This window comes from Bombina bombina, chromosome 6 (genome assembly GCF_027579735.1).
Source record: "Bombina bombina isolate aBomBom1 chromosome 6, aBomBom1.pri, whole genome shotgun sequence".
NCBI classification, from domain to species: Eukaryota; Metazoa; Chordata; class Amphibia; order Anura; family Bombinatoridae; genus Bombina; species Bombina bombina.
In genome coordinates, this window is record NC_069504.1 from 657,812,020 (window position 1) to 657,836,353 (window position 24,334).

General features: G+C 38.1%; 1 protein-coding gene across 1 annotated transcript in view; it reads left to right on the plus strand.

Annotated features, from left to right (window-relative positions):
- LOC128664551 (ras and EF-hand domain-containing protein-like) overlaps positions 1-24,334 on the plus strand; it is a 185,260-nt gene that overhangs the window by 136,789 nt on the left and 24,137 nt on the right. The window contains 2 exon segments of the mRNA XM_053719368.1: positions 12,333-12,446; positions 12,538-12,614. Of these exon segments, the coding sequence (XP_053575343.1) occupies positions 12,333-12,446; positions 12,538-12,614 (191 nt within the window).

Consider the following 24,334-nt stretch of genomic DNA (forward strand, 5'->3'; position numbering starts at 1 on the left):
TATCTTGGAAAGTTTTGTTTTTAGTTGCAATTTCTTCTGCTAGAAGAGTTTCAGAATTATCTGCTCTGCAGTGTTCTCCTCCTTATCTGGTGTTCCATGCAGATAAGGTGGTTTTACGTACTAAACCTGGTTTTCTTCCAAAAGTTGTTTCTAACAAAAACATTAACCAGGAGATTATCGTACCTTCTCTGTGTCCGAAACCAGTTTCAAAGAAGGAACGTTTGTTGCACAATTTGGATGTTGTTCGCGCTCTAAAATTCTATTTAGATGCTACAAAGGATTTTAGACAAACATCTTCCTTGTTTGTTGTTTATTCCGGTAAAAGGAGAGGTCAAAAAGCAACTTCTACCTCTCTCTCTTTTTGGATTAAAAGCATCATCAGATTGGCTTACGAGACTGCCGGACGGCAGCCTCCCGAAAGAATCACAGCTCATTCCACTAGGGCTGTGGCTTCCACATGGGCCTTCAAGAACGAGGCTTCTGTTGATCAGATATGTAGGGCAGCGACTTGGTCTTCACTGCACACTTTTACCAAATTTTACAAGTTTGATACTTTTGCTTCTTCTGAGGCTATTTTTGGGAGAAAGGTTTTGCAAGCCGTGGTGCCTTCCATTTAGGTGACCTGATTTGCTCCCTCCCTTCATCCGTGTCCTAAAGCTTTGGTATTGGTTCCCACAAGTAAGGATGACGCCGTGGACCGGACACACCTATGTTGGAGAAAACAGAATTTATGTTTACCTGATAAATTACTTTCTCCAACGGTGTGTCCGGTCCACGGCCCGCCCTGGTTTTTTTAATCAGGTCTGATAATTTATTTTCTTTAACTACAGTCACCACGGTACCATATGGTTTCTCCTATGCAAATATTCCTCCTTAACGTCGGTCGAATGACTGGGGTAGGCGGAGCCTAGGAGGGATCATGTGACCAGCTTTGCTGGGCTCTTTGCCATTTCCTGTTGGGGAAGAGAATATCCCACAAGTAAGGATGACGCCGTGGACCGGACACACCGTTGGAGAAAGTAATTTATCAGGTAAACATAAATTCTGTTTTCCTTTTTCTTCAGAAATATGGATGGAGAATAATTGTTCCTAAAAACTCTGTCTCTTCAAACTTTTTTTTTTTTTCCCCTGGAGTAGCCATAGTTTCAGTATCTGAGACAATCCTAATCAGATAAGAGAAAACTAAGTTTACAGTCATCTTCTGAGAAGCTTCAGTCGATGCACAATCCTAATGCAGCTATCTGTATGTAATCGCTAGGTCTAATGATTGCTGCACCTTAAGGCAGAACATGCTGTGATCTGAGAAGTCATCGCAGAAAATGCAGCCTGTCTGCAGAAAGAAAAGGACACATGCAGGAACTGTTAGCACTTTCACTTTAGACTGTTCTCTTCAAACAAAGCTTTGCTCTGGCTGCATTGTGTAAGTTTTCCTTGAAGCAGTTCATTCAGAGCAAAGTGCTGTTTGTAGAGAACAGTCAAATATGGAGCAGCGCTGCAAAGCAGCAGTGACTGGCACTTAGGGATTTTTTCAACCCCGCCCCCTAGCCTTCTGAATGTAAGATGTTATTGTGAGCAATGCACCTTTTTTATTACTATATTTCTACCTTGTTATGTTAGACTATGAAAAAAGGAAACAAATTTGAGACATTTTCAAAACTTATTTTTTTTTTAATTTTGTCTGCATCTAATTTGCAAAACATTTTTATATAACTACATGTAATAGACACTACTATAAAGAATAAAATGCACAGATACTGATATAAAAATCCAGCAAAAAACACTTTAAAAACTTACTTAGAAGCTCTCAGTTTAGCTCTGTTGAAAAGGTAACTGGAAAGCCCACTGCACGTGGGAAATAAGACACTCCCCCCCCCCCCCCCCCCTTCTTTTGCATATGGAGAGACCGTTTACACAAACAGGAGCAAGCTGGAGAAGGTAGCTGACGGTATTGTCATAAAACTTTGGGCTTGGTTAGGAGTCTAAAAATCAGAGCAATTTTATTTAAAAATAAGCAAAACTATACATTTGAAAAAGAAAAAACTTTATGGGCTATATAAGTAGATCATCTACAAAACATTTATGCAAAGAAAAAAATGAGTGTATAATGTCCCTTTAACTCTCCAGTTAATCAACACATTGCAGTTAAGCTGATGCTTTAGTGTAACTGCCTAATTTATCATTGAATTTTATTTCAAAGCCACCTGCAGAAAAATTTTCACACAAAAAAAAAAAATCTCTGCAGAAAGTGAAGAAAATTTCTGCCTCTGGGTTGCTGCATCAGATACCATTCCGTTTGCTTGGTTTTATATATTATATATTATATTATATTATATATATATATATATATATATATATATATATATATATATATATATATATATATATATATATATACACACACAGTCTACACCAGAATGTTTATTGTTTAAAAAGATAGATAATCTGTTTATTACCCGTTCCCCAGTTTTGCAAAACCAACACAGTTATATTAATATACTTTTTACCTCTGTGATTACCTTGTATCTAAGCCTCTGCAGACTGCCCCCTTATTTCAGTACTTTTGACAGGCATGGAGTTTAGCCAATCAGTGCAAACTCCTAAATAACTCCACGGGAGTGAGCACAATGTTATCTATATGACACACATGAAATAACACTGTCAAACTGTGAAAAACTTTCAAAATGGTCTGAGCTAGGAGGCAGTTTTCAACGGTTTAGAAATCAGTTTGAGCCTAGCTAGGTTTAGCTTTTCAAAAATACCACCAAGGGAACAAAGCAAATTTGATGATAAAAGTAAATTGGAAAGTTGTTTAAAATTGCATGCCCTATCTGAATCATAAAAGTTTAATTTTGACTAGACTGTTCCTTTAAACTTCCCATACTATGTCAATGCTGCAAGGATTGGAATCAACTTGCCAAAGGATTACATTTAGTCAGTCTCTTTCGTAGTGGACAAATTTCCAGTTCATTTCTCTAGGGGCTTTATTTCTTCAAATTCTCAAATGGGCAGAGTACACATACTGCATAATTTCTGCACTTCATATTTCAGACCCAATCAACTAGGATGCAGTTTATCTCAGTCCCTTTTCATCCATGGTAATGGTCTCTTTACTTAGTTGTCTTTAACCAGATAGCCAAGAGCCTGGGGTCTTCCAGAGACAGACATGGTGGCTTCTTGTTTCTTCCACAAGCTTCCAAGATATTTTGTGAGGTCCAGGGATCCTTGTGTGTAATTTGTAGATACTCAAGCAGCTCCTTGGTCCTTTCACCTGGCTTTCATATTTCCTCAAACTGTTCTGCTTTCAAGAGTGTTAACTTGAATCTGCAAGTGCTATTGTATAATTCTGATAGCTCTAGCTTGGCCTTGCAGAACTTGGTTTGTGGATTTGGTTTAAATGTCCAGCTCTCATCTGTGGTCTTTTCCTCTTTGTCACCACCTATTTCATGGTCCATTTTATCATCAAGTTCTCAAGTTTCTCAACTTGACGGCTTGTAGATTGAATGCATACTTTTAAAATAGCTAGGTTTCTTAGACCCTGTGATAATACTATAGTTCAAGCTAAGAAACCTGTTTTTAGCAAGATCACAACATTTGGAAAGTTTTCCTTCTTAGTTTCAGATACTCTGTTCTAATTGGCATTCTTACAGAATTCTGCAGTTTTTTCCTAAGATATAGAGAGTCCATGATGTCATTCAAGTATTAGTGGGAATATCACGCCTGGTCAGCAGGAGGAGGCAAAGAGCACCACAGCAAAGCTGTTAAATGTCCCATATCCTTAATCCCCAGTTATCCTCTTTGCCTCTATTAATGGACAAGTATTATGAACATGGACCAAGGACTCTGTGTCTTTTTACAATTGCTTATTTTGCCTTGAGGCACAAATTGTTTTGCCTATGCAATACTGTGCTGCATGCTTAGCTAGAACACTTCAATTTAAAGCTAAATTGTTGCCCTCTGAGCCCAATGTCTCTCAGGATGATGCTGTTCAGGCAATGCCACAGCTTTCTCCTCAAACGTCCTAAGCCTCTATGGTGTCACATACAGTGCCCTGCAGATTTTGGTATCTTCTGCTGTATCTGCGGCATTATCTGCTTTCCCTATACTGGAAAAACGCAAGAGGAAAATTAGACATTCAGATAGTAAGGTTTCTGTCCCACCTACTGCTACGCAGGTTACCCTCCCTAATAAATCTGATGAGGAGGATACGTCGGTAGCCTCTGAGGGTGAAATCTCAGAAATATTGGATACTTTGGACGACTCCGATACTTCTGTTGTTGATCAACCCTAAGAAGTCTAGTAAACTTAATAAATACTATGATGCTCTTCCTCTGTGGAAGTTTTTCCTGTCCCAGACCATGTGACAGAGATTATGTCACAGGAATGGGAGAAGCCAGGGATTCCTTTTTCCCCGTCTCCCATATTTAAAAGGATGTTTCCTGTTGCTGACTCCATTAAAGATTCTTGGCACACAGTGCCTAAAGTAGAAGGGGCTATTTCTACTCTGGTTAAGAGAACTACGATCCCTATAGAGGATAGCTGCTCCTTTAAGGATCCCATGGACAAAAAGCTGGAAGTTTATTTGAAGAAGATGTATGTTCATCTAGGTCTTCAATGGCAACCTGCAGTTTGTATTGCCACAGTAGCAAGTGTGGTATCTTATTGGAGCGACACCTTGTCTGAATCAATTTTGGTAGAGACTCAGTTGGAGGAAATACAAGATAGGATTAAGGCTCTCAAACTAGCTAATTCCTTTATTTCTGATGCTAACATGCAAGTTATTAGACTGGGAGCCAAGATGTCTGGCTTCACTGTCCTAGCCCACCGGGCATTGTGGCTAAAATCTTGGTCAGCAGATGTTACCTCTAAGTCTAAGCTTCTGGCACTTCCCTACAAGGGTAAGACCTTGGACCAGGTCTGGCAGAAATAATTTCTGATATGGGCTGAAAAGGGACTTTTCTACCGCAAGAGAAGAACTACAGACTCAAAGGACGTCAAAGTAATTTTCGTTCCTTTTGTAACTAAAGGTCAAAAGTCTTCCTCTCCCTCTTCCAAGCAGGAGCAGTCCAAGTCTTCTTGGAAGCCCAATCAGTCTTGGAATAAGGGGAAGCAATCAAAGAAACCCTCAGCTGAGTCTAAGTCAGCATGAAGGGTCGGCCCCCGTTCCGGGATCAGATCAAGTGGGGGGCAGACTTTCCCTGTTTTGTCAAGTGTGGAGATGAGATGTCCCAGATCCTTGGGCTGTGGACATAGTATCTCAGGGTTACAATATAGAATTCAAAATGTTCCCTCCCAGAGGCAGATTCCACCTCTCAAGATTATCTGCAGACCAGGTAAAAAGAGAGGCATTCTTGAACTGTGTTAAGGACCTTTCCTCCCTGGGAGTGATTGTTCCAGTAAGGGAACAGGGTTTAGGATTCTATTCAAATCTGTTTGTGGTTCCTAAAAAAGAGGGAACTTTTCGGCCCATTTTATACCTAAAGTGCTTCAACAAGTTTCTCAGGGTACTGTCCTTCAAAATGGAAACCATTCATTCCATTCTTCCTTTGGTCCAAGAGGGTCAGTTCATGTCGACCATAGACCTGAAGGACGCGTATCTTCATGTTCCCATCCACAGGGATCATCACAAATTCCTGAGATTCGCCTTTCTAGACAAACACTTTCAGTTTGTGGTGCTTCCGTTTGGCCTTGCCACAGCTCCCAGAATTTTCGCAAAGGTTCTGGGGGCTCTCTTGGCAGTGATCTGGTCTCGGGGAATTACAGTGACATCATACCTGGATGACATATTGGTTTAGGCGCCATCTTTTCAACAAGTAAACTCTCATACAGAGATCTTTTCTACGTTCCCATGGTTGGAAAGTGAATTTGGAAAAGAGTTCCCTTGTTCCAGGTACAAGGGTGGTTTTCCTTGAGACCATAATAGATTCCCTATCTATGAAATTTTTTCTGACGGAGGTCAGAAAATCCAAAATTCTCTCCTCTTGCCTCTCTTTAGTCTACTGTTCGGCCATCAGTGACTTAATGTATGGAGGTAATTGGTCTGATTGTCGCTTCTATGGACATCATTTCCTTTGCTCAATTCCATTTGAGAGCTCTGCAATTATGCATGCTCAGACAAAGGAACGGAGGCCATTCAGATCTGTCTCAGAGGATAGATCTAGACCAGTCGATAAGAGACTCTCTCCCATGGTGGCTTTCTCAAGACCATCTGTCTCAGGGCACATGCTTCCGGAGACCTTCCTGTGTGTTTGTGATCATGAATGCCAGCATTCTAGGCTGGGGGGCAGTCTGGGGCTTGTTAAAGGCGCAGGGACTATGGACTCGGGAAGAGTCTGCTCTCCCATAAACATCTTGGAGTTGAGAGCAATTTACAATGCCCTGATGGCTTGGCCTCAATTGTCTTTAGCCCGGTTTATCAGGTTTCAGTCGGACAACATCACCACAGTGTTTTACATCAACCACCAGGGAGGAACTCAGAGTTCCTTAGCCATGAAGGAGGTGGCACGGATTATTCAGTGGGCGGAAGCTCACAATTGTTTATCTGCCATCCACATTCCTGAAATGGACAACTGGGAAGCGGATTTCCTGAGCAGACAGACGTTTCATCCCAGGGAGTGGGCTCTCCATCCGGAGGTGTTTTCTAGGTTAACCCTCAAATCGTGGGGGTCCCGAAGTTGGATCTGATGGTGTCTCGGCAGAATGCCAAGCTTCCAAGGTACGGTTCAAGGTTAAGAGATTCTTAGGCCGCTCTGATAGATGCTCTTGCGGTTCCTTGGGATTTCAATCTAGCATACCTGTTTCCAGGGCCGCCACTAGAAATTTTGGGGCCCCTGACTCAACCATTGATCAGGCCCCCTCCCCTTTGACATGTGCAATTTTTGACCAAGTGACTAAAACGTATATATGCACTTTATTCTTAAGTGTCTATTTAAACTTGGAAATGTTGTAAAGGTAGTAACATACACACACACAGACACACTCATATACTGAAACACACACACATAAGGATTCACATATAGACACTGTAACAGACACGCAAAGAAACAGACTCAGACACAAACACCCAAACAGACACTCAGTACTTGTTTACATTGACCTGACAAGTAATGAGGTAAACTACAGTTTTGTAAAAAAAAGGAGATTTAGAAAACAAAATATGGAGTTCTGATTATTTGTAAAGGAAGATGCCAACTAAATGATGACAACAGCATGCAGTGGCTGAAAGGAAGGGCCCTGAACTGCCTAAACAATTTAAAGGTAAAATGGTGGATTGGTTACTTCCGGAAAGGTCTCGTTAGTCTCAAAGTCTGTAGAAAGATGTGAATAATCGGTCGTAAGGTCAAAATGTCCTAAAATGAAACAGACAATGGACACACAAACTCAAACTTGCACATACACTCAAGGAAACACCGACAGAGACAGCCTCAGCAAACACACAAAGACAAACACACACAGAGACACCCACAGAAAACGCACAAAGACATACACACACAGAGAGACAACCACATAAAACACACAAAGACATACATACACACACCCTCACTGAGACATCCACAGAAAACACACAAAGACATACACACACTCACAGAGACACCCACATAAAACACACACCCTCACAGAGACATCCACAGAAAACACAGACATAGACACCGACCCACACAGAGGCATCCAGAGAAAATACACAAAGACAAACATGCACACATCCTCACAGAGACACCCATAGAAAAAGCTCAAAGACATATGCAAACACCCTCACAGACATCCACAGAAAATGCACAAAGACACACACACCCACCCTCACAGAGAGACCCACAGAAAAAAAAAACATACACACTCATAGAGACACAAACCAAAGCACAAATACATAAACACAGACACCCACACAGAAACACTCACAGGAGGAAACATTTATGCACCTTGCATCCCTTAAATCAACAGTGTGTGACATGCATGATTAAAAAATTGCAGAAATTAAGAGATCACTTTTTAAAGAATCAGAAATGTGCAAACAAAATTCTGTGAATTCAAATTTGTACATTAATGATCTGGGTAGATGGCTAGATGAAGAAAGGTACTTTTAAAAGGTTGACATATGTTTGTTTGTTTTTTCCCCAACCAAGAGCACCACTTCAAATCTTATGCAGATGTAAAAATCTTAGATAAAATGCCTCCTTGCATCTGGAAAGTCCTTGCATAAAGGGGCAGTAAATTTGAATGTAATATATATATATATATATATATATATATATATATATAATGCATATCTGCCAAAAGGGCACCTACCATTTGTGTATTGAGGAGGAAACATTTCTGCATGGTTTAAATATAGAATTTCTACAGCATTGTAAAAAATGTGTTTTTATGGACCCCTGGCCCCACCATACAACTACTACCACACTGAAGTTACAATCCGAAATTGCACAAAGAAATAAAAAACATTTGCTAAGTAAGTCCTACCTCCTCTGCAAATGAAAGTGATCTGCCGTCTGACACACACTGTACAAACAAAGTGCCAAGTCTGTCTCACACTGTGCATAGTGGTTTAGTGCACACTTAGAAATCCTCTCAAATGCTAATACTTTACTCCTTGTAATAACATTTTCTGCTGTAGTACCCACTGGTGGCTGCCAAAATGTTAAAAAAAATTTTTTTTTTAGTTCTTGCTTCATGGGGCCCCCCCTGGCCCATTGGGCCCCTGACAGGAGTCACCCCTGTCACCCCCTGATGGCGGCCCTGCCTGTTTCCTCCTTTTGCGCTCCTTCCACAAGTTATTGCTCGTATCAAACAGGAGAGAGCTTTGGTAATTCTAATAGCTCCTGCATGGCCTCACAGGATCTGGTATGCAGACCTAGTGAAGATGTCATCTAACTCAGGGTCCATTCCTCCATCCAGATCTCATTTCTCTGAAGCTGACTGCTTGGAGATTAAACGCTTAGTTCTGTCTAAGCGTAGATTTTCTGAGTCGGTCATTGAGACCATGGTCCAGGCTCGCAAGCCTGTTACTCGAAAAATTTACCATAAGGTATGGATTAAATACCATTTATTGGTGCAAATCTAAGGGCTACTCTTGGAGTAGGGTCAGGATTCCTAGGATTTTGTCTTTTCTCCAGGAAGGTCCAGAGAAAGGGTTGTCAGTCAGTTCTCTGAAAGGTCAGATTTCTGCATTATCTATTTTGTTACATAAACATCTGGCAAATGTGCCCGATGTTCAGTCTTTTTGTCAGGCCCTGGTAAAAATCAGGTCTGTGTTAAAACCTGTTGCTCCTCCATGGAACCTTAATCTTGTTCTTAAAGTTTTGCAGCAGGCTCTGTTTGAGCCAATGCATTACATAGATATTAGGTTGCTATCTTGGAAGGTTGTTTCTTATTGTTATTTCTTCTGCTCGGAGAGTTTCGGAACTCTCAACTTTGCAGTTTGATTCGCCTTACCTTATCTTTTATGCGAATAATGCGGTTCTTTGTACTAAATTGGGGTTTCTTCCTAAAGTGGTTTCAGATAGAAATATTAATCAGGAAATTGTTGTTCCTTCTCTCTGTCCCAATCCTTCTTCTCATAAAGAACATCTGTTGCACAACTTGGATGTTGTGCGTGCTCTAAAATTCTACCTACAGGCGACTAAGGATTTTCTCCAGTCTTCTGCCCTGTTTCTCAGCAAAGCGTAAGGGTCAAAAGACTACTGCTACTTCTCTTTCCCTCTGGTTGAGAAGTATAATTCGTTTTGCTTATGAGACTGCTGGACAGCAGCCTCCTGAGAGAATTACAACTCATTCCACTAGGGCTGTCTCCTCTTCCTGGGCTTTCAAAAATAAAGCTTCTGCAACTTGGTCCTCTCTGCATACTTTTTCCAAATTTTCCAAATTGGATACTTTTGCCTCGGCTGAGGCCTCTTTTGGGAGAAAGGTTCTTCAAGCGGTGGTGCCTTCTGTTTAGGTCTGCCTGTCTTCTCCCTCCCTGTTCATTCTGTGTCCTCTAGCTTGGATATTGGTTCCCACTAGTAATTGAATGACGTTGTGGACTCTCCATAGTTTATGAAAGAAAACAAAATGTATGCTTACCTGATAAATTTCTTTCTTTCCGGATATTGAGAGTCCACAATCCCACCCTTTATTATGACCGTTATTTTTGACTAAACCTCAGGCACCTTTGTGTTGTTCCTTTTCCATTTTCCATCGGTCGAATGACTGGGGATTATGGGTAGGGAGTGACAATGAACAGCTTTGCTGTGGTGCTCTTTGCCTCCTCCTGCTGGCCAGGAGTGATAATCCCATTAGTAATTGAATGACGTTGTGGACTCTCCATATCTGGAAAGAAAGAAATTTATCAGGTAAGCATAACTTTTTTGTTTTTTGCAAGAAGGTTTAGACAAGGACTTATCTGATAGCTTTTTGGGGGGGCAAATTTCTGCTCTTTATGTATTATTACATAAAAAGATAGCTTATCTTCCTAATAATCATATATATATTTTTTTCAAGCATTGGTTAAATTGAAACTAGTTAGTAAGCCAATTTCTCCTCCTTGGAACCTTAATTTGGTTTTAAGGGTGTTAAAAGTTTCTCCATTTGAACCTATCTTTTCTATTGACATTCAGCTTCTGTCTCTGAAGTGTCTGTGCTTTCTTGTGATTCTCCTTTTCTAGAAGATATGTTGTTTTTTAAGTACAAAATTTGTTTTTGTTTGTTTTTTCCAAATGTAGTTTCCTTAGAGAATATCAATAGAGAAATTTATTTTCTTTGTCCTAAGAAGGAAAGGTTTTACATAATTTGAATGTAGCTAGGGCTTTAAAGTTGTATCTTCAGGCTACTAAGGATTTTAGGCAATCCTCTAGTTTATTCATTTCTCAGTTCCACATAAGGGTCAGAATTCCATTTCCATTACTTTGGCTTTGTGGTTAAATCTTTTAATCCACAAGGCTTACTTTGAGGTAGGAAAATCTCATTCAAAATTATTTACTATTCATTCTACCCGATTAGTTTAAAAAAACAAACAAACAAAAACACAACCTTTGAGGCTTCAGTGGAACAATTTGAGAGACAGCAACATCCCTACATTCCTTTACCAGATTTTATTATTTTGATTTATTTGCTTATTTGGAAGTGTTTTTTTGCTAGGAAAGTCTTCTAGGAAACAGTGTTTGGAAATTTAGGTGCCTGCTTTCTTTGCGAAAAAATCTTTTATCCCACCCTCATAACTCGTGGACTCCATAGCTTGGGTATTCATTTTCCAGAGGTAATAGATTTGTGGACTTTCTCCACCTTACAAAAGAAAACATAAGTTATACTTACCTTAATTTCTTTCAAGGTGGTGAAAGTCCACGAGGCCTGCCCTTATTTCTTTGATTTGTGATTTTTTTTTTTTATGCTGGCAGTTTTAGTATTGCACTTCATTTCCCTGTTTTTTCCTGTCCTTTTCGCATCTCCTTACATGGCTATATGTAAGACTGACTAATTAGTGAGGTGGAAGGGATAGAATACTCTGAGTTTTTGGGAATCTTTGCCTTCTCCTAGTGGCCAGGAGTTGAATCCCAGAAGTAATGGACTTGTGGACTTCCACCACCTTAAATTAATTTATTAGGTAAGCATAAATTGTTTTCTTTTTTTCTTATAAGATGGAATTATTTTTAATGGGCATGGACTAACAGAAATAAGTATGATCTTGTAATCAAATATGTTTAAACTTATACTGCTGTAATATTTTGTACATAATATCATTAGAAATATATATACAGAAACTAAATTTATTAATCTTCAGTTTTGTTTGATACATGGTGAATACTGCATATGCCCCACAAGGTACAGTAACAACAAGAATAAATATGCAAATATTGTATCTAGTTTTTTTCATGTACGCAGTACTGTGTGTTATAGATTTGGTGCAATTTTAAAGGGATATGAACTTGGATATTAAACTTTCATGATTCAAATGTAGAATGCAATTTTAAGAGACTTTTCATTTTATCACTACCAAATTGGCTTTGTTCTTTTGGTATCCTTTGTTGAAAGCATACCTAAGTAGATTCGGGATCAGCAAAGCACTACTGGGAACTAGCTGGTAATTTGTGGCTACACATGTATACCTCTTGTCATTGGCTTGACAGATGAGTTCCACTAGCTCCCTGCAGTGCATTGCTGCTCTGGTGCTAACTTTAATATGAACTGTGCGTTTAACCTCTTTGCAGGAATTTAACTCGGTTATATGCAAGCAATGGTGTGATATTGAAATGCTCTAACCACATTTTTAAGTGGCTTTACACATTGCCAGATGATAAATTCACCCTAAACGGTTTATGATCTGTAATTTTGACACACATAAATATGTCACGTTTTTCCTTCTGAAGAACTCATCTGAAAAATCTATACCTGTAATGCTGATTGGCAACAAAACAGACTTGAGGATTGAAAAGACAGAATCAGACTGTATTCAGACTTCAATGGGGGAAAAACTAGCCATGGTAAGTAGAACTCTATTTATTTCTCAGAAGTGCACATGCAATTCCTGCAGAATTTCCAAACAGTGATTCATCCAGTTATTTTCTATTCTAGGCATATAGCTCCCTCTTCTGTGAGACCAGTGCAAAAGATGGCACTAATGTAGTCGAAGCTGTACTTCATCTTGCTAGGTAAGTGGTTTGTATTGACGTTGCTAGAATGCATTAAAGGGATATTTAAACAGTGCTCCTTTAGTAAAAATAAATGTTAAATCAAAGTAAGCCTAAAAAGAAACAGATTGTGTTAAAAAAACAGCAGACAACTTACTAGTTTTCTTGCTAAATGAGCTAGATAATAGCTACCATTACAGAACATATCTTCCATGGTCACATTATTTTTGCAGCTAAAGTTCTATACTTAACAAGAGCAATAAACTAATTGCAGCTAGCAGATAGGTGTCTCGTAGCAACACTTCAAAGGAAAAACTGATAATTTGCTTTCTTTTAGAGACCATAGCCCCCTTGTAGGGTTGTGATAGGAAGTAATAGATCCTGCACAAAGGAAGTTAAAAAGTAATAAAATATAAAATCATTTAAAGTGATGAATAATACAAAGTACAATGATTTCTGTTAGGTATAAGCCACTGCTTAGTGGGGGTTTTTATTACAATGAAACCGACTGTTTTATATCCCTTTTAAGCATTTAAAACATGATCTTGTATGAATACCAAGTGCTGAAACAAATCTGGAGAAGTATATGACATCCAAAATGGTTACATTTTAATTTATGGTATATGCCATGAAATGAAAATATATTCAGAAACTCTTCTAACAGAAGAAATAGCCAAAAGAAACAAAACCTTCCAAGACAAAGGCTGGATATCCAAATCATGCATAGTTTCAAAAGGAGGAACCTGCAAAGTTCTTAAACCAATTTATCCTTTATGGAATCTTAATTTGGTTTTAATTACATTACATGTAGCAATCTTCTTGTGAAACAAGACTGAAAGAGCAGAAATCTGTCAATTTAAGGAAAACATAATTTATGTAAGAACTTACCTGATAAATTCATTTCTTTCATATTAGCAAGAGTCCATGAGCTAGTGACGTATGGGATATACATTCCTACCAGGAGGGGCAAAGTTTCCCAAACCTAAAAAATGCCTATAAATACACCCCTCACCACACCCACAATTCAGTTTAACGAATAGCCAAGAAGTGGGGTGATAAGAAAGGAGGGAAAGCATCAAAAATAAGGAATTGGAATAATTGTGCTTTATGCAAAAAAATCATAACCACCACAAAAAGGGTGGGCCTCATGGACTCTTGCTAATATGAAAGAAATGAATTTATCAGGTAAGTTCTTACATAAATTATGTTTTCTTTCATGTAATTAGCAAGAGTCCATGAGCTAGTGACGTATGGGATAGCAGATACCCAAGATGTGGAACTTCCACGCAAGAGTCACTAGAGAGGGAGGGATAAATAAAGACAGCCAATTCCGCTGAAAAAATAATCCACAACCCAAATCAAAAAAGTTTTAATCTTATAAAGAAAAAAACTGAAAACATAAGCAGAAGAATCAAACTGAAACGGCTGCCTGAAGTGATTTTCTACCAAAAACTGCTTCAGAAGAAGAAAACACATCAAAATGGTAGAATTTAGTAAAAATAAGCAAAGAAGACCAAATTGCTTCTTTGCAAATCTGATCAACAGAAGCTTCATTCCTAAAAGCCCAGGAAGTAGAAACTGACTTAGTAGAATGAGCCGTAATCCTTTGAGGCAGGGTTTTACCCGATTCCACATAAGCATGATGAATCAAAGATTTAAACCAGGATGCCAAAGAAATGGCAGAAGCCTTCTGACCTTTCCTAGAACCAGAAAAGATAACAAATAGACTAAAAGTCGTTCTAAAATCTTTAGAAGTTTCAACATAATATTTCAAAACTCTAACTACATCCAAAGAATGCAAAGAACCTCTCTAGAGAATTCTTAGGATTTGGACACAATGAAGGGACAACAATTTCTCTACTAATGTCGTTAGAATTCACAACCTTAGGTAGAAATTAAAATGAAGTCCGTAACACTGCCTTATCCTGATGAGGAGATTCACAAGAAAGAGCAGATAACTCAGAAACTCTTCTAGCAGAAGAGATAGCCAAAAGGAACAATACTTTCCAAGAAAGTAATTTAATGTCCAGAGAATGCATAGGTTCAAACGGAGGAGCCTCTAAAGCCCTCAGCACCAAATTGAGACTCCAAGAAGGAGAGATTGACTTAATGACAGGCTTGATACGAACCAAAGCCTGTACAAAACAATGAATATCAGGATGATTAGCAATCCTTCTGTGAAAAAGAACAGAAAGAGCAGAGATTTGTCCTTTCAAGGAACTTGCAGACAAACCCTTATCCAAACCATCTTGAAGAAATTGTAAAACTCTAGGAATACTAAAAGAAAACCAAGAGAATTTATGTGAAAAACACCAAGAAATGTAAGTCTTCCAGACTCGGTAATAGATCTTCCTAGACACAAATTTACGAGCCTGTAACATAGTATTAATTACTGAGTCAGAAAAACCTCTATGACTAAGAATTAAGCGTTCAATTCCATACCGTCAAATTTAATGATTTGAGATCCTGATGGAAAAAAATGGGCCTTGAGACAGAAGGTCTGGCCTTAACGGAAGTGTCCAAGGTTGGCAACTGGCCATCCGAACGAGATCCGCATACCAAAACCTGTGAGGTCATGCTGGAGCCACCAGCAGTACAAATGACCGCTCCATTAGGATTTTGGAAATCACTTTTGGAAAATGAACTTGGAGGCGGAAAAATATAAGCATGATGATAATTCAAAGGAAGCGACAACGCGTCCACTGCTTCCGCCTGAGAATCCCTGGATCTAGACAGATACCTGGGAAGTTTCTTGTTTAGATGAGAGGCCATCAGATCTATTTCTGAAAGTCCCCAGATTTGAACAATCTGAAGAAATATCTCTGGATGAAGAGACCATTCGCCCGGATGTAACATCTGGCGACTGAAATGATCAGCTTCCCAATTGTCTATACCTGGGATATTAACCACAGAAATTAGACAGGAGCTGGATTCCGCCCATACAAGTATCCGAGATACTTCTTTCATAGCCTGAGAACTGTGAGTCCCCCCTTGATGATTGACATATGCCACGGTTGTGACATTGTCTGTCTGAAAACAAATAAACGATTCTCTCTTCAGAAGAGGCCAGAACTGAAGAGCTCTGAAAATCGCACGGAGTTCCAAAATGTTGAGTGGTAATCTCGCCTCCTGAGATTTCCAAAAACCCCTTGTGCTGACAGAGATCCTCAGACAGCCTCCCAATCTGAAAGACTCGCATCTGTAAAGATCATGGTCTAGGTTGAAAGAACCGAAGAGACCCGTAGAACTAAATGATGATGAACTTAACCACCGATCAAAGATAGTTAAACATTAGGATTCAAAGATATAAAAAGTGATATCCTAAAATCCCTGCACCATTATTCAGCATAAAAAAACTGGAAAGGTTTCCTATGAAAATGAGCAAAGGTAATTGAATCCAATGCTGCAGCCATGAGACGTAAAACTTCCATGCATATATAGCAACTAAAGGAAATAATAGAGACTGAAGATTCCGACAAACGGAACCCAATAATTGTCACTTGTCTGTTAGAGACAAAGACATTGACACAATCTATCTGGAAACCTAAAAATAAGGTGACCCTTTGTGTGAGAGGAATCAAGGAGCTTTTGATAAAAAGATCCTCTAACCATGACTTGAGAAAACAACAAGTTAAATCGTATGAGATTCCGCAGAACGAAAAGACTGAGCTAGTACCACGAGACCGTCCAAATAAGGAACACTGAGAACCTTGAAAAGATTCTTAGAACTGTCGCTAGACCAGAAGGAAAAGCAACAAATTGGTAATGCTTGTCAAAAAAGAGAATCTCAAAAAGATATGCATCTATTGTATCTATTGTAAACAAATAATGCATCACTGACCAAAAAAGGCAAAATAGACTATAGAAACACCATTCTAAAAGATGGTATACTTATATGACAATTCAAAAAGATTTTCTATCTTTAGAACAATGAATAGTCTTGAATAAAACCCCAAAACCCATTTCCTAAAAATGGAACTGGAATAAATACCCCAGAAAACTCCAGGTCTGAGCAGCGCTTAATCACCAATGGGTGATCAGCCGCGCTTCACCAAAACCCAAAATATATAGGACTGAAACACACTTAAGGAAAGTGTTAGCCTTACTGGAATAGCTGGAATATAATAGAGAAAAAAAGACTTCTCACAGACGGTTTTACTCTGAATCTTATTCTGTACCCAAAATCTAAGAAATTTGGACCGAATAGAACCAAACAAATCTCAAAAAAGTATTAACCTGCCCCTTACAAGCCAAGCTGGAATACGGCACATACATGCAAAGTTAGGGAGCTGATTTTGAACTGAAAAACTTCCAATTAAAAACATGTTACTTGGGTAAGAATTAAACATCATTTGCGAAAATATTCAATAAAATGAAGACACAAATTAAATTATTAGCATGTTAACCAAGTTAAAGGACCAGTCAACACACTGGACTTGCATAATCAACAAATGCAAGACAACAAGACAATGCAACAGCACCCAGTCTGAACTTCAAATGAGCAGCAGATTTTGTCCCTTTAACAATGCTAAATCAATCATAATCCGATACTTGATCTTAAAGTATCCAAACAGAAAAATGAAGCAATTGCAACATCATCCAAATAAATCACAGGTCCAAGAAAAGTACCTGAAAATAAATAATTTTCCTTAAATAAGATACAACCATCTAAAGGAAAATAAATACTATTTTGCTATAAAAACAATAGCATATTTAGCAGGAGTAGAGATAGCCCCATTAAATTGGGGAACCCTCAAAACTGAAATTAACTGCCGGCAAAGAATATAATTTAAAACCCTTGAAGAAGGAATAAAAGAAAATTCTCAGCCTATTCCATTCCCTAGTATCAGGAACTGGAAAAAAAACCTCTGAAAACACAGAAGATTAAATAAGCAGAAATAAAATGTTAGCTAGTCTTGAAAAAGAACTAGTTACCTCAATATCCAAAATAATCAACACCTTTTCAACAAAGAACAAATGTACTCTAATAAAAATAAAAAAGTAGATTTGTTAGTGTCAATATCTGATGAAGAAAATTCTGAATGAGAAAAAACACCATCAGAGAAGGATAATTCAGTATGTTGTTGGTCATTTGAAACTTCATCAACTAAAAAAGAAGTTTGAAAAAGACCTAAACATTTTATTAGAAGGCGCGATGTCAGACAAAGCCTTTAACATAGAATCAGAAAAATATTCTTATAAATTTCTAAGTATATCTTGTACATAAGATGTAAAAAGAATAGCAATATATGAAGCATAAATACTAATAGATTCTGCATGTAAAAGTTTATCATGATAACTTATTACAAACCATAGCTAAAGATAAACATTCATAACATTAAAATAAATGAACTTAGCTTTGGTAGGACTAATATCAGTCAACAGGAATCCGTTAGCATGTTCTGATTCAGGAACAGTATGCGAAATATCTTGCAATATGTAATAGAAAAAAACAACATATAAAGCAAAATTATCAAATTCCTTAAATGACAGTTTCAGGAATGGGAGAAAAATGCAAAACAAGCCTCTAGCAACCAGAAGCAGCAAACAATATGAGACTTAAATAATGTGACCCACATTATTGAGGCCAAATACAACGCCCATATCTTTTGGCGCCAAATATGACGTCACATCTTCTGACGCCGAAACCGACGCCCACATTTTTTTGCGCAAAAAAACATCTGAATACACATGCGTCAAAAAAATGACGTAACTACGAACAACTTCTGGCGTCAACTACGGCGCCGGAAATTACCAAATTTTGCGCCAAAAAAGTTTGCGCCAAAAATGACGCAATAAAATTAAGCATTTTCTGCCCCCGCGAGCCTAACAGCCCGCAGGGAAAAATAGTCAATTGAAAATTTTTCAAGGTAAGAAAAAATATATATTCACATGCATTATCCCAAATAATGAAACTGACAGTCTGAATGAAGGAATACTGATTATCCTGAATCATGGCAAATATAAGTTTAAACACATATATTTAGAACTTTACATATAAAGTGCCCAACCATAGCTTAGAGTGTCACAAAAAATAAGACTTACTTACCCCAGGACACTCATCTACATATAGTAGATAGCCAAACAAGTACTGAAACCAGAATCAGTAGAAGTAATGGTATATAAGAGTATATCGTCGATCTGAAAAGGGAGGTAGGAGAAGAAATCTCTACGACCGATAACAGAGAACCTATGAAATAGATCCCCTAGAGGAAGACCATTGTATTCAAATAGGCAATACTCTCTTCACATCCCTCTGACATTCACTGCACTCTGAGAGGAAAACCGGGCTTCAGCCTGCTGCGAAGCGCATATCAACGTAGAATCTAGCACAAACTTACTTCACCACCTCCATGGGAGGCAAAGTTTGTAAAACTGAATTGTGGGTGTGGTGAGGGGTGTATTTATAGGCATTTTTGAGGTTTGGGAAACTTTGCCCCTCCTGGTAGGAATGTATCTCCCATACGTCACTAGCTCATGGACTCTTGCTAATTTCATGAAAGAAATAGCAGATAAAACGTTATCCAAACCATCCTGAAGCAATTGAAAAATTCTAGGAATTCTAAAAGAGTGCCAAATGAACCCATGTTCCAAACACCAGTAAATAAAAGCCTTCCATACCTTGCAATAAATCTTCCTTGTCACAGGTTTACCGCCTGAACCAAAGTTTCAGTGACAGAATCAGAAAAAAAATTCTCTCTTAAAGCTAAGCATTGAATCTCCAAGCCATCAAGTTTAGAGATTTTAGATTCTGATGAAAGAATGGACCTTAAGACAGAACGTTGTGACGTAGAGGAGGTGGCTATAAAGGACAACTTGACATCTGTACCAGATCTGCAAATCAAGTCCTGTGAGACCAAGATAGATCAATTAGGATTGCTGATGATACCTCCTGCTTGATCCTGGCTATAACCTTTGGTAACCGAAAAAGAGATGGAACAATGTAAGCCAGGTGAAACAACCAAAGAGCTGTTAGAGCATCCACAAACTCCATCTGAGGATCCCTGGACTTCGCAAAATATCAGGAAACTTTTTGGTCAAATGAGAAGCCATTAGATCCACTTCTGAAAGTTCCCATAGGTCTACAATCTGACTAAAGATTTCCAGATGAAGAGACCATTTTCCTGGGTGAAGGTATTATGACATTCTCTATCTGGCTGGAAACACAGATAATTCTTTCTGAAGAGCCCTGAAAATTGTTACAGAACATTTATAAGCAACTTCACTTCCCAAAGTAACCAAATTCCCTGTGCTATCCGAGACCCCCAGACTGCACCCCAACCTGAGATTTGCATCTGTTGAGATCATACTCCAATTTGGATGGACAAAAGATGCCCCCAGAACAATGGACTGATGTGAAAAACACCAAGAAATGTAAGTCTTCCAGACTCGGTAATAGATCTTCCTAGACACAAATTTACGAGCCTGTAACATAGTATTAATTACTGAGTCAGAAAAACCTCTATGACTAAGAATTAAGCGTTCAATTCCATACCGTCAAATTTAATGATTTGAGATCCTGATGGAAAAAAATGGGCCTTGAGACAGAAGGTCTGGCCTTAACGGAAGTGTCCAAGGTTGGCAACTGGCCATCCGAACGAGATCCGCATACCAAAACTTGTGAGGCCATGCTGGAGCCACCAGCAGTACAAATGACCGCTCCATTAGGATTTTGGAAATCACTTTAGAAAATGAACTTGGAGGCGGAAAAATATAAGCATGATGATATTTCAAAGGAAGCGACAACGCGTCCACTGCTTCCGCCTGAGAATCCCTGGATCTAGACAGATACCTGGGAAGTTTCTTGTTTAGATGAGAGGCCATCAGATCTATTTCTGAAAGTCCCCAGATTTGAACAATCTGAAGAAATATCTCTGGATGAAGAGACCATTCGCCCGGATGTAACATCTGGCGACTGAAATAATCAGCTTCCCAATTGTCTATACCTGGGATATTAACCACAGAAATTAGACAGGAGCTGGATTCCGCCCATACAAGTATCCGAGATACTTCTTTCATAGCCTGAGAACTGTGAGTCCCTCCTTGATGATTGACATACGCCACGGTTGTGACATTGTCTGTCTGAAAACAAATAAACGATTCTCTCTTCAGAAGAGGCCAGAACTGAAGAGCTCTGAAAATCGCACGGAGTTCCAAAATGTTGAGTGGTAATCTCGCCTCCTGAGATTTCCAAAAACCCCTTGTGCTGACAGAGATCCTCAGACAGCCTCCCAATCTGAAAGACTCGCATCTGTAAAGATCATGGTCTAGGTTGAAAGAACCGAAGAGACCCGTAGAACTAAATGATGATGAACTTAACCACCGATCAAAGATAGTTAAACATTAGGATTCAAAGATATAAAAAGTGATATCCTAAAATCCCTGCACCATTATTCAGCATAAAAAAACTGGAAAGGTTTCCTATGAAAATGAGCAAAGGTAATTGAATCCAATGCTGCAGCCATGAGACCTAAAACTTCCATGCATATATAGCAACTAAAGGAAATAATAGAGACTGAAGATTCCGACAAACGGAACCCAATAATTGTCACTTGTCTGTTAGAGACAAAGACATTGACACAATCTATCTGGAAACCTAAAAATAAGGTGACCCTTTGTGTGAGAGGAATCAAGGAGCTTTTGATAAAAAGATCCTCTAACCATGACTTGAGAAAACAACAAGTTAAATCATATGAGATTCCGCAGAACGAAAAGACTGAGCTAGTACCACGAGACCGTCCAAATAAGGAACACTGAGAACCTTGAAAAGATTCTTAGAACTGTCGCTAGACCAGAAGGAAAAGCAACAAATTGGTAATGCTTGTCAAAAAAGAGAATCTCAAAAAGATATGCATCTATTGTATCTATTGTAAACAAATAATGCATCACTGACCAAAAAAGGCAAAATAGACTATAGAAACACCATTCTAAAAGATGGTTTACTTATATGACAATTCAAAAAGATTTTCTATCTTTAGAACAATGAATAGTCTTGAATAAAACCCCAAAACCCATTTCCTAAAAATGGAACTGGAATAAATACCCCAGAAAACTCCAGGTCTGAGCAGCACTTAATCACCAATGGGTGATCAGCCGCGCTTCACCAAAACCCAAAATATATAGGACTGAAACACACTTAAGGAAAGTGTTAGCATTACTGGAATAGCTGGAATATAATAGAGAAAAAAAGACTTCTCACAGACGGTTTTACTCTGAATCTTATTCTGTACCCAAAATCTAAGAAATTTGGACCGAATAGAACCAAACAAATTTCAAAAAAGTATTAACCTGCCCCTTACAAGCCAAGCTGGAATACGGCACATACATGCAAATTTAGGGAGCTGATTTTGAACTGAAAAACTTCCAATTAAAAACATGTTACTTGGGTAAGAATTTAGGATTTCGTTCCTTAACTAATATAAGCTTACAATTTTAGTCTTAGAACTCAATCTTGAAGCCCAGAGTAACAGTTAAGAATTGAATCCAATTATGAACCAAATAATTGATTATCTTGGGGGAAAAAAAAAATATGGATTTTTTAGAAATCACAAAATTGTTCTAGCTAAAACAGCTAAAGACATAGATTAAACCTCATTTGCGAAAATATTCAATAAAATGAAGACACAAATGAAATTATTAGCATGTTAATCAAGTTAAAGGACCAGTCAACACACTGGACTTGCATAATCAACAAATGCAAGACAACAAGACAATGCAACAGCACCCAGTCTGAACTTCAAATGAGCAGCAGATTTTGTCCCTTTAACAATGCTAAATCAATCATAATCCGATACTTGATCTTAAAGTATCCAAACAGAAAAATGAAGCAATTGCAACATCATCCAAATAAATCACAGGTCCAAGAAAAGTACCTGAAAATAAATAATTTTCCTTAAATAAGATACAACCATCTAAAGGAAAATAAATACTATTTTGCTATAAAAACAATAGCATATTTAGCAGGAGTAGAGATAGCCCCATTAAATTGGGGAACCCTCAAAACTGAAATTAACTGCCGGCAAAGAATATAATTTAAAACCCTTGAAGAAGGAATAAAAGAAAATTCTCAGCCTATTCCATTCCCTAGTATCAGGAACTGGAAAAAAAACCTCTGAAAACACAGAAGATTAAATAAGCAGAAATAAAATGTTAGCTAGTCTTGAAAAAGAACTAGTTACCTCAATATCCAAAATAATCAACACCTTTTCAACAAAGAACAAATGTACTCTAATAAAAATAAAAAAGTAGATTTGTCAATATCTGATGAAGAAAATTCTGAATGAGAAAAAACACCATCAGAGAAGGATAATTCAGTATGTTGTTGGTCATTTGAAACTTCATCAACTAAAAAGGAATTTTGAAAAAGACCTAAAAATTTTATTAGAAGGCGCGATGTCAGACAAAGCCTTTAACATAGAATCAGAAAAATATTCTTATAAATTTCTAAGTATATCTTGTACATAAGATGTAAAAAGAATAGCAATATATGAAGCATAAATACTAATAGATTCTGCATGTAAAAGTTTATCATGATAACTTATTACAAACCATAGCTAAAGATAAACATTCATAACATTAAAATAAATGAACTTAGCTTTGGTAGGACTAATATCAGTCAACAGGAATCCGTTAGCATGTTCTGATTCAGGAACAGTATGCGAAATATCTTGCAATATGTAATAGAAAAAAACAACATATAAAGCAAAATTATCAAATTCCTTAAATGACAGTTTCAGGAATGGGAGAAAAATGCAAAACAAGCCTCTAGCAACCAGAAGCAGCAAAAAATATGAGACTTAAATAATGTGACCCACATAAAATGAAGCATTTTCTGCCCCCGCGAGCCTAACAGCCCACAGGGAAAAATAGTCAATTGAAAATTTTTCAAGGTAAGAAAAAATATATATTCATATGCATTATCCCAAATAATGAAACTGACAGTCTGAATGAAGGAATACTGATTATCCTGAATCATGGCAAATATAAGTTTAAACACATATATTTAGAACTTTACATATAAAGTGCCCAACCATAGCTTAGAGTGTCACAAAAAATAAGACTTACTTACCCCAGGACACTCATCTACATATAGTAGATAGCCAAACCAGTACTGAAACGAGAATCAGTAGAAGTAATGGTATATAAGAGTATATCGTCGATCTGAAAAGGGAGGTAGGAGAAGAAATCTCTACGACCGATAACAGAGAACCTATGAAATAGATCCCCTAGAGGAAGACCATTGTATTCAAATAGGCAATACTCTCTTCACATCCCTCTGACATTCACTGCACTCTGAGAGGAAAACCGGGCTTCAGCCTGCTGCGAAGCGCATATCAACGTAGAATCTAGCACAAACTTACTTCACCACCTCCATGGGAGGCAAAGTTTGTAAAACTGAATTGTGGGTGTGGTGAGGGGTGTATTTATAGGCATTTTTGAGGTTTGGGAAACTTTGCCCCTCCTGGTAGGAATGTATCTCCCATACGTCACTAGCTCATGGACTATTGCTAATTACATGAAAGAAATAGCAGATAAAACGTTATCCAAACCATCCTGAAGCAATTGAAAAATTCTAGGAATTCTAAAAGAGTGCCAAATGAACCCATGTTCCAAACACCAGTAAATAAAAGCCTTCCAGACCTTGCAATAAATCTTCCTTGTCACAGGTTTACCGCCTGAACCAAAGTTTCAGTGACAGAATCAGAAAAAAAATTCTCTCTTAAAGCTAAGCATTGAATCTC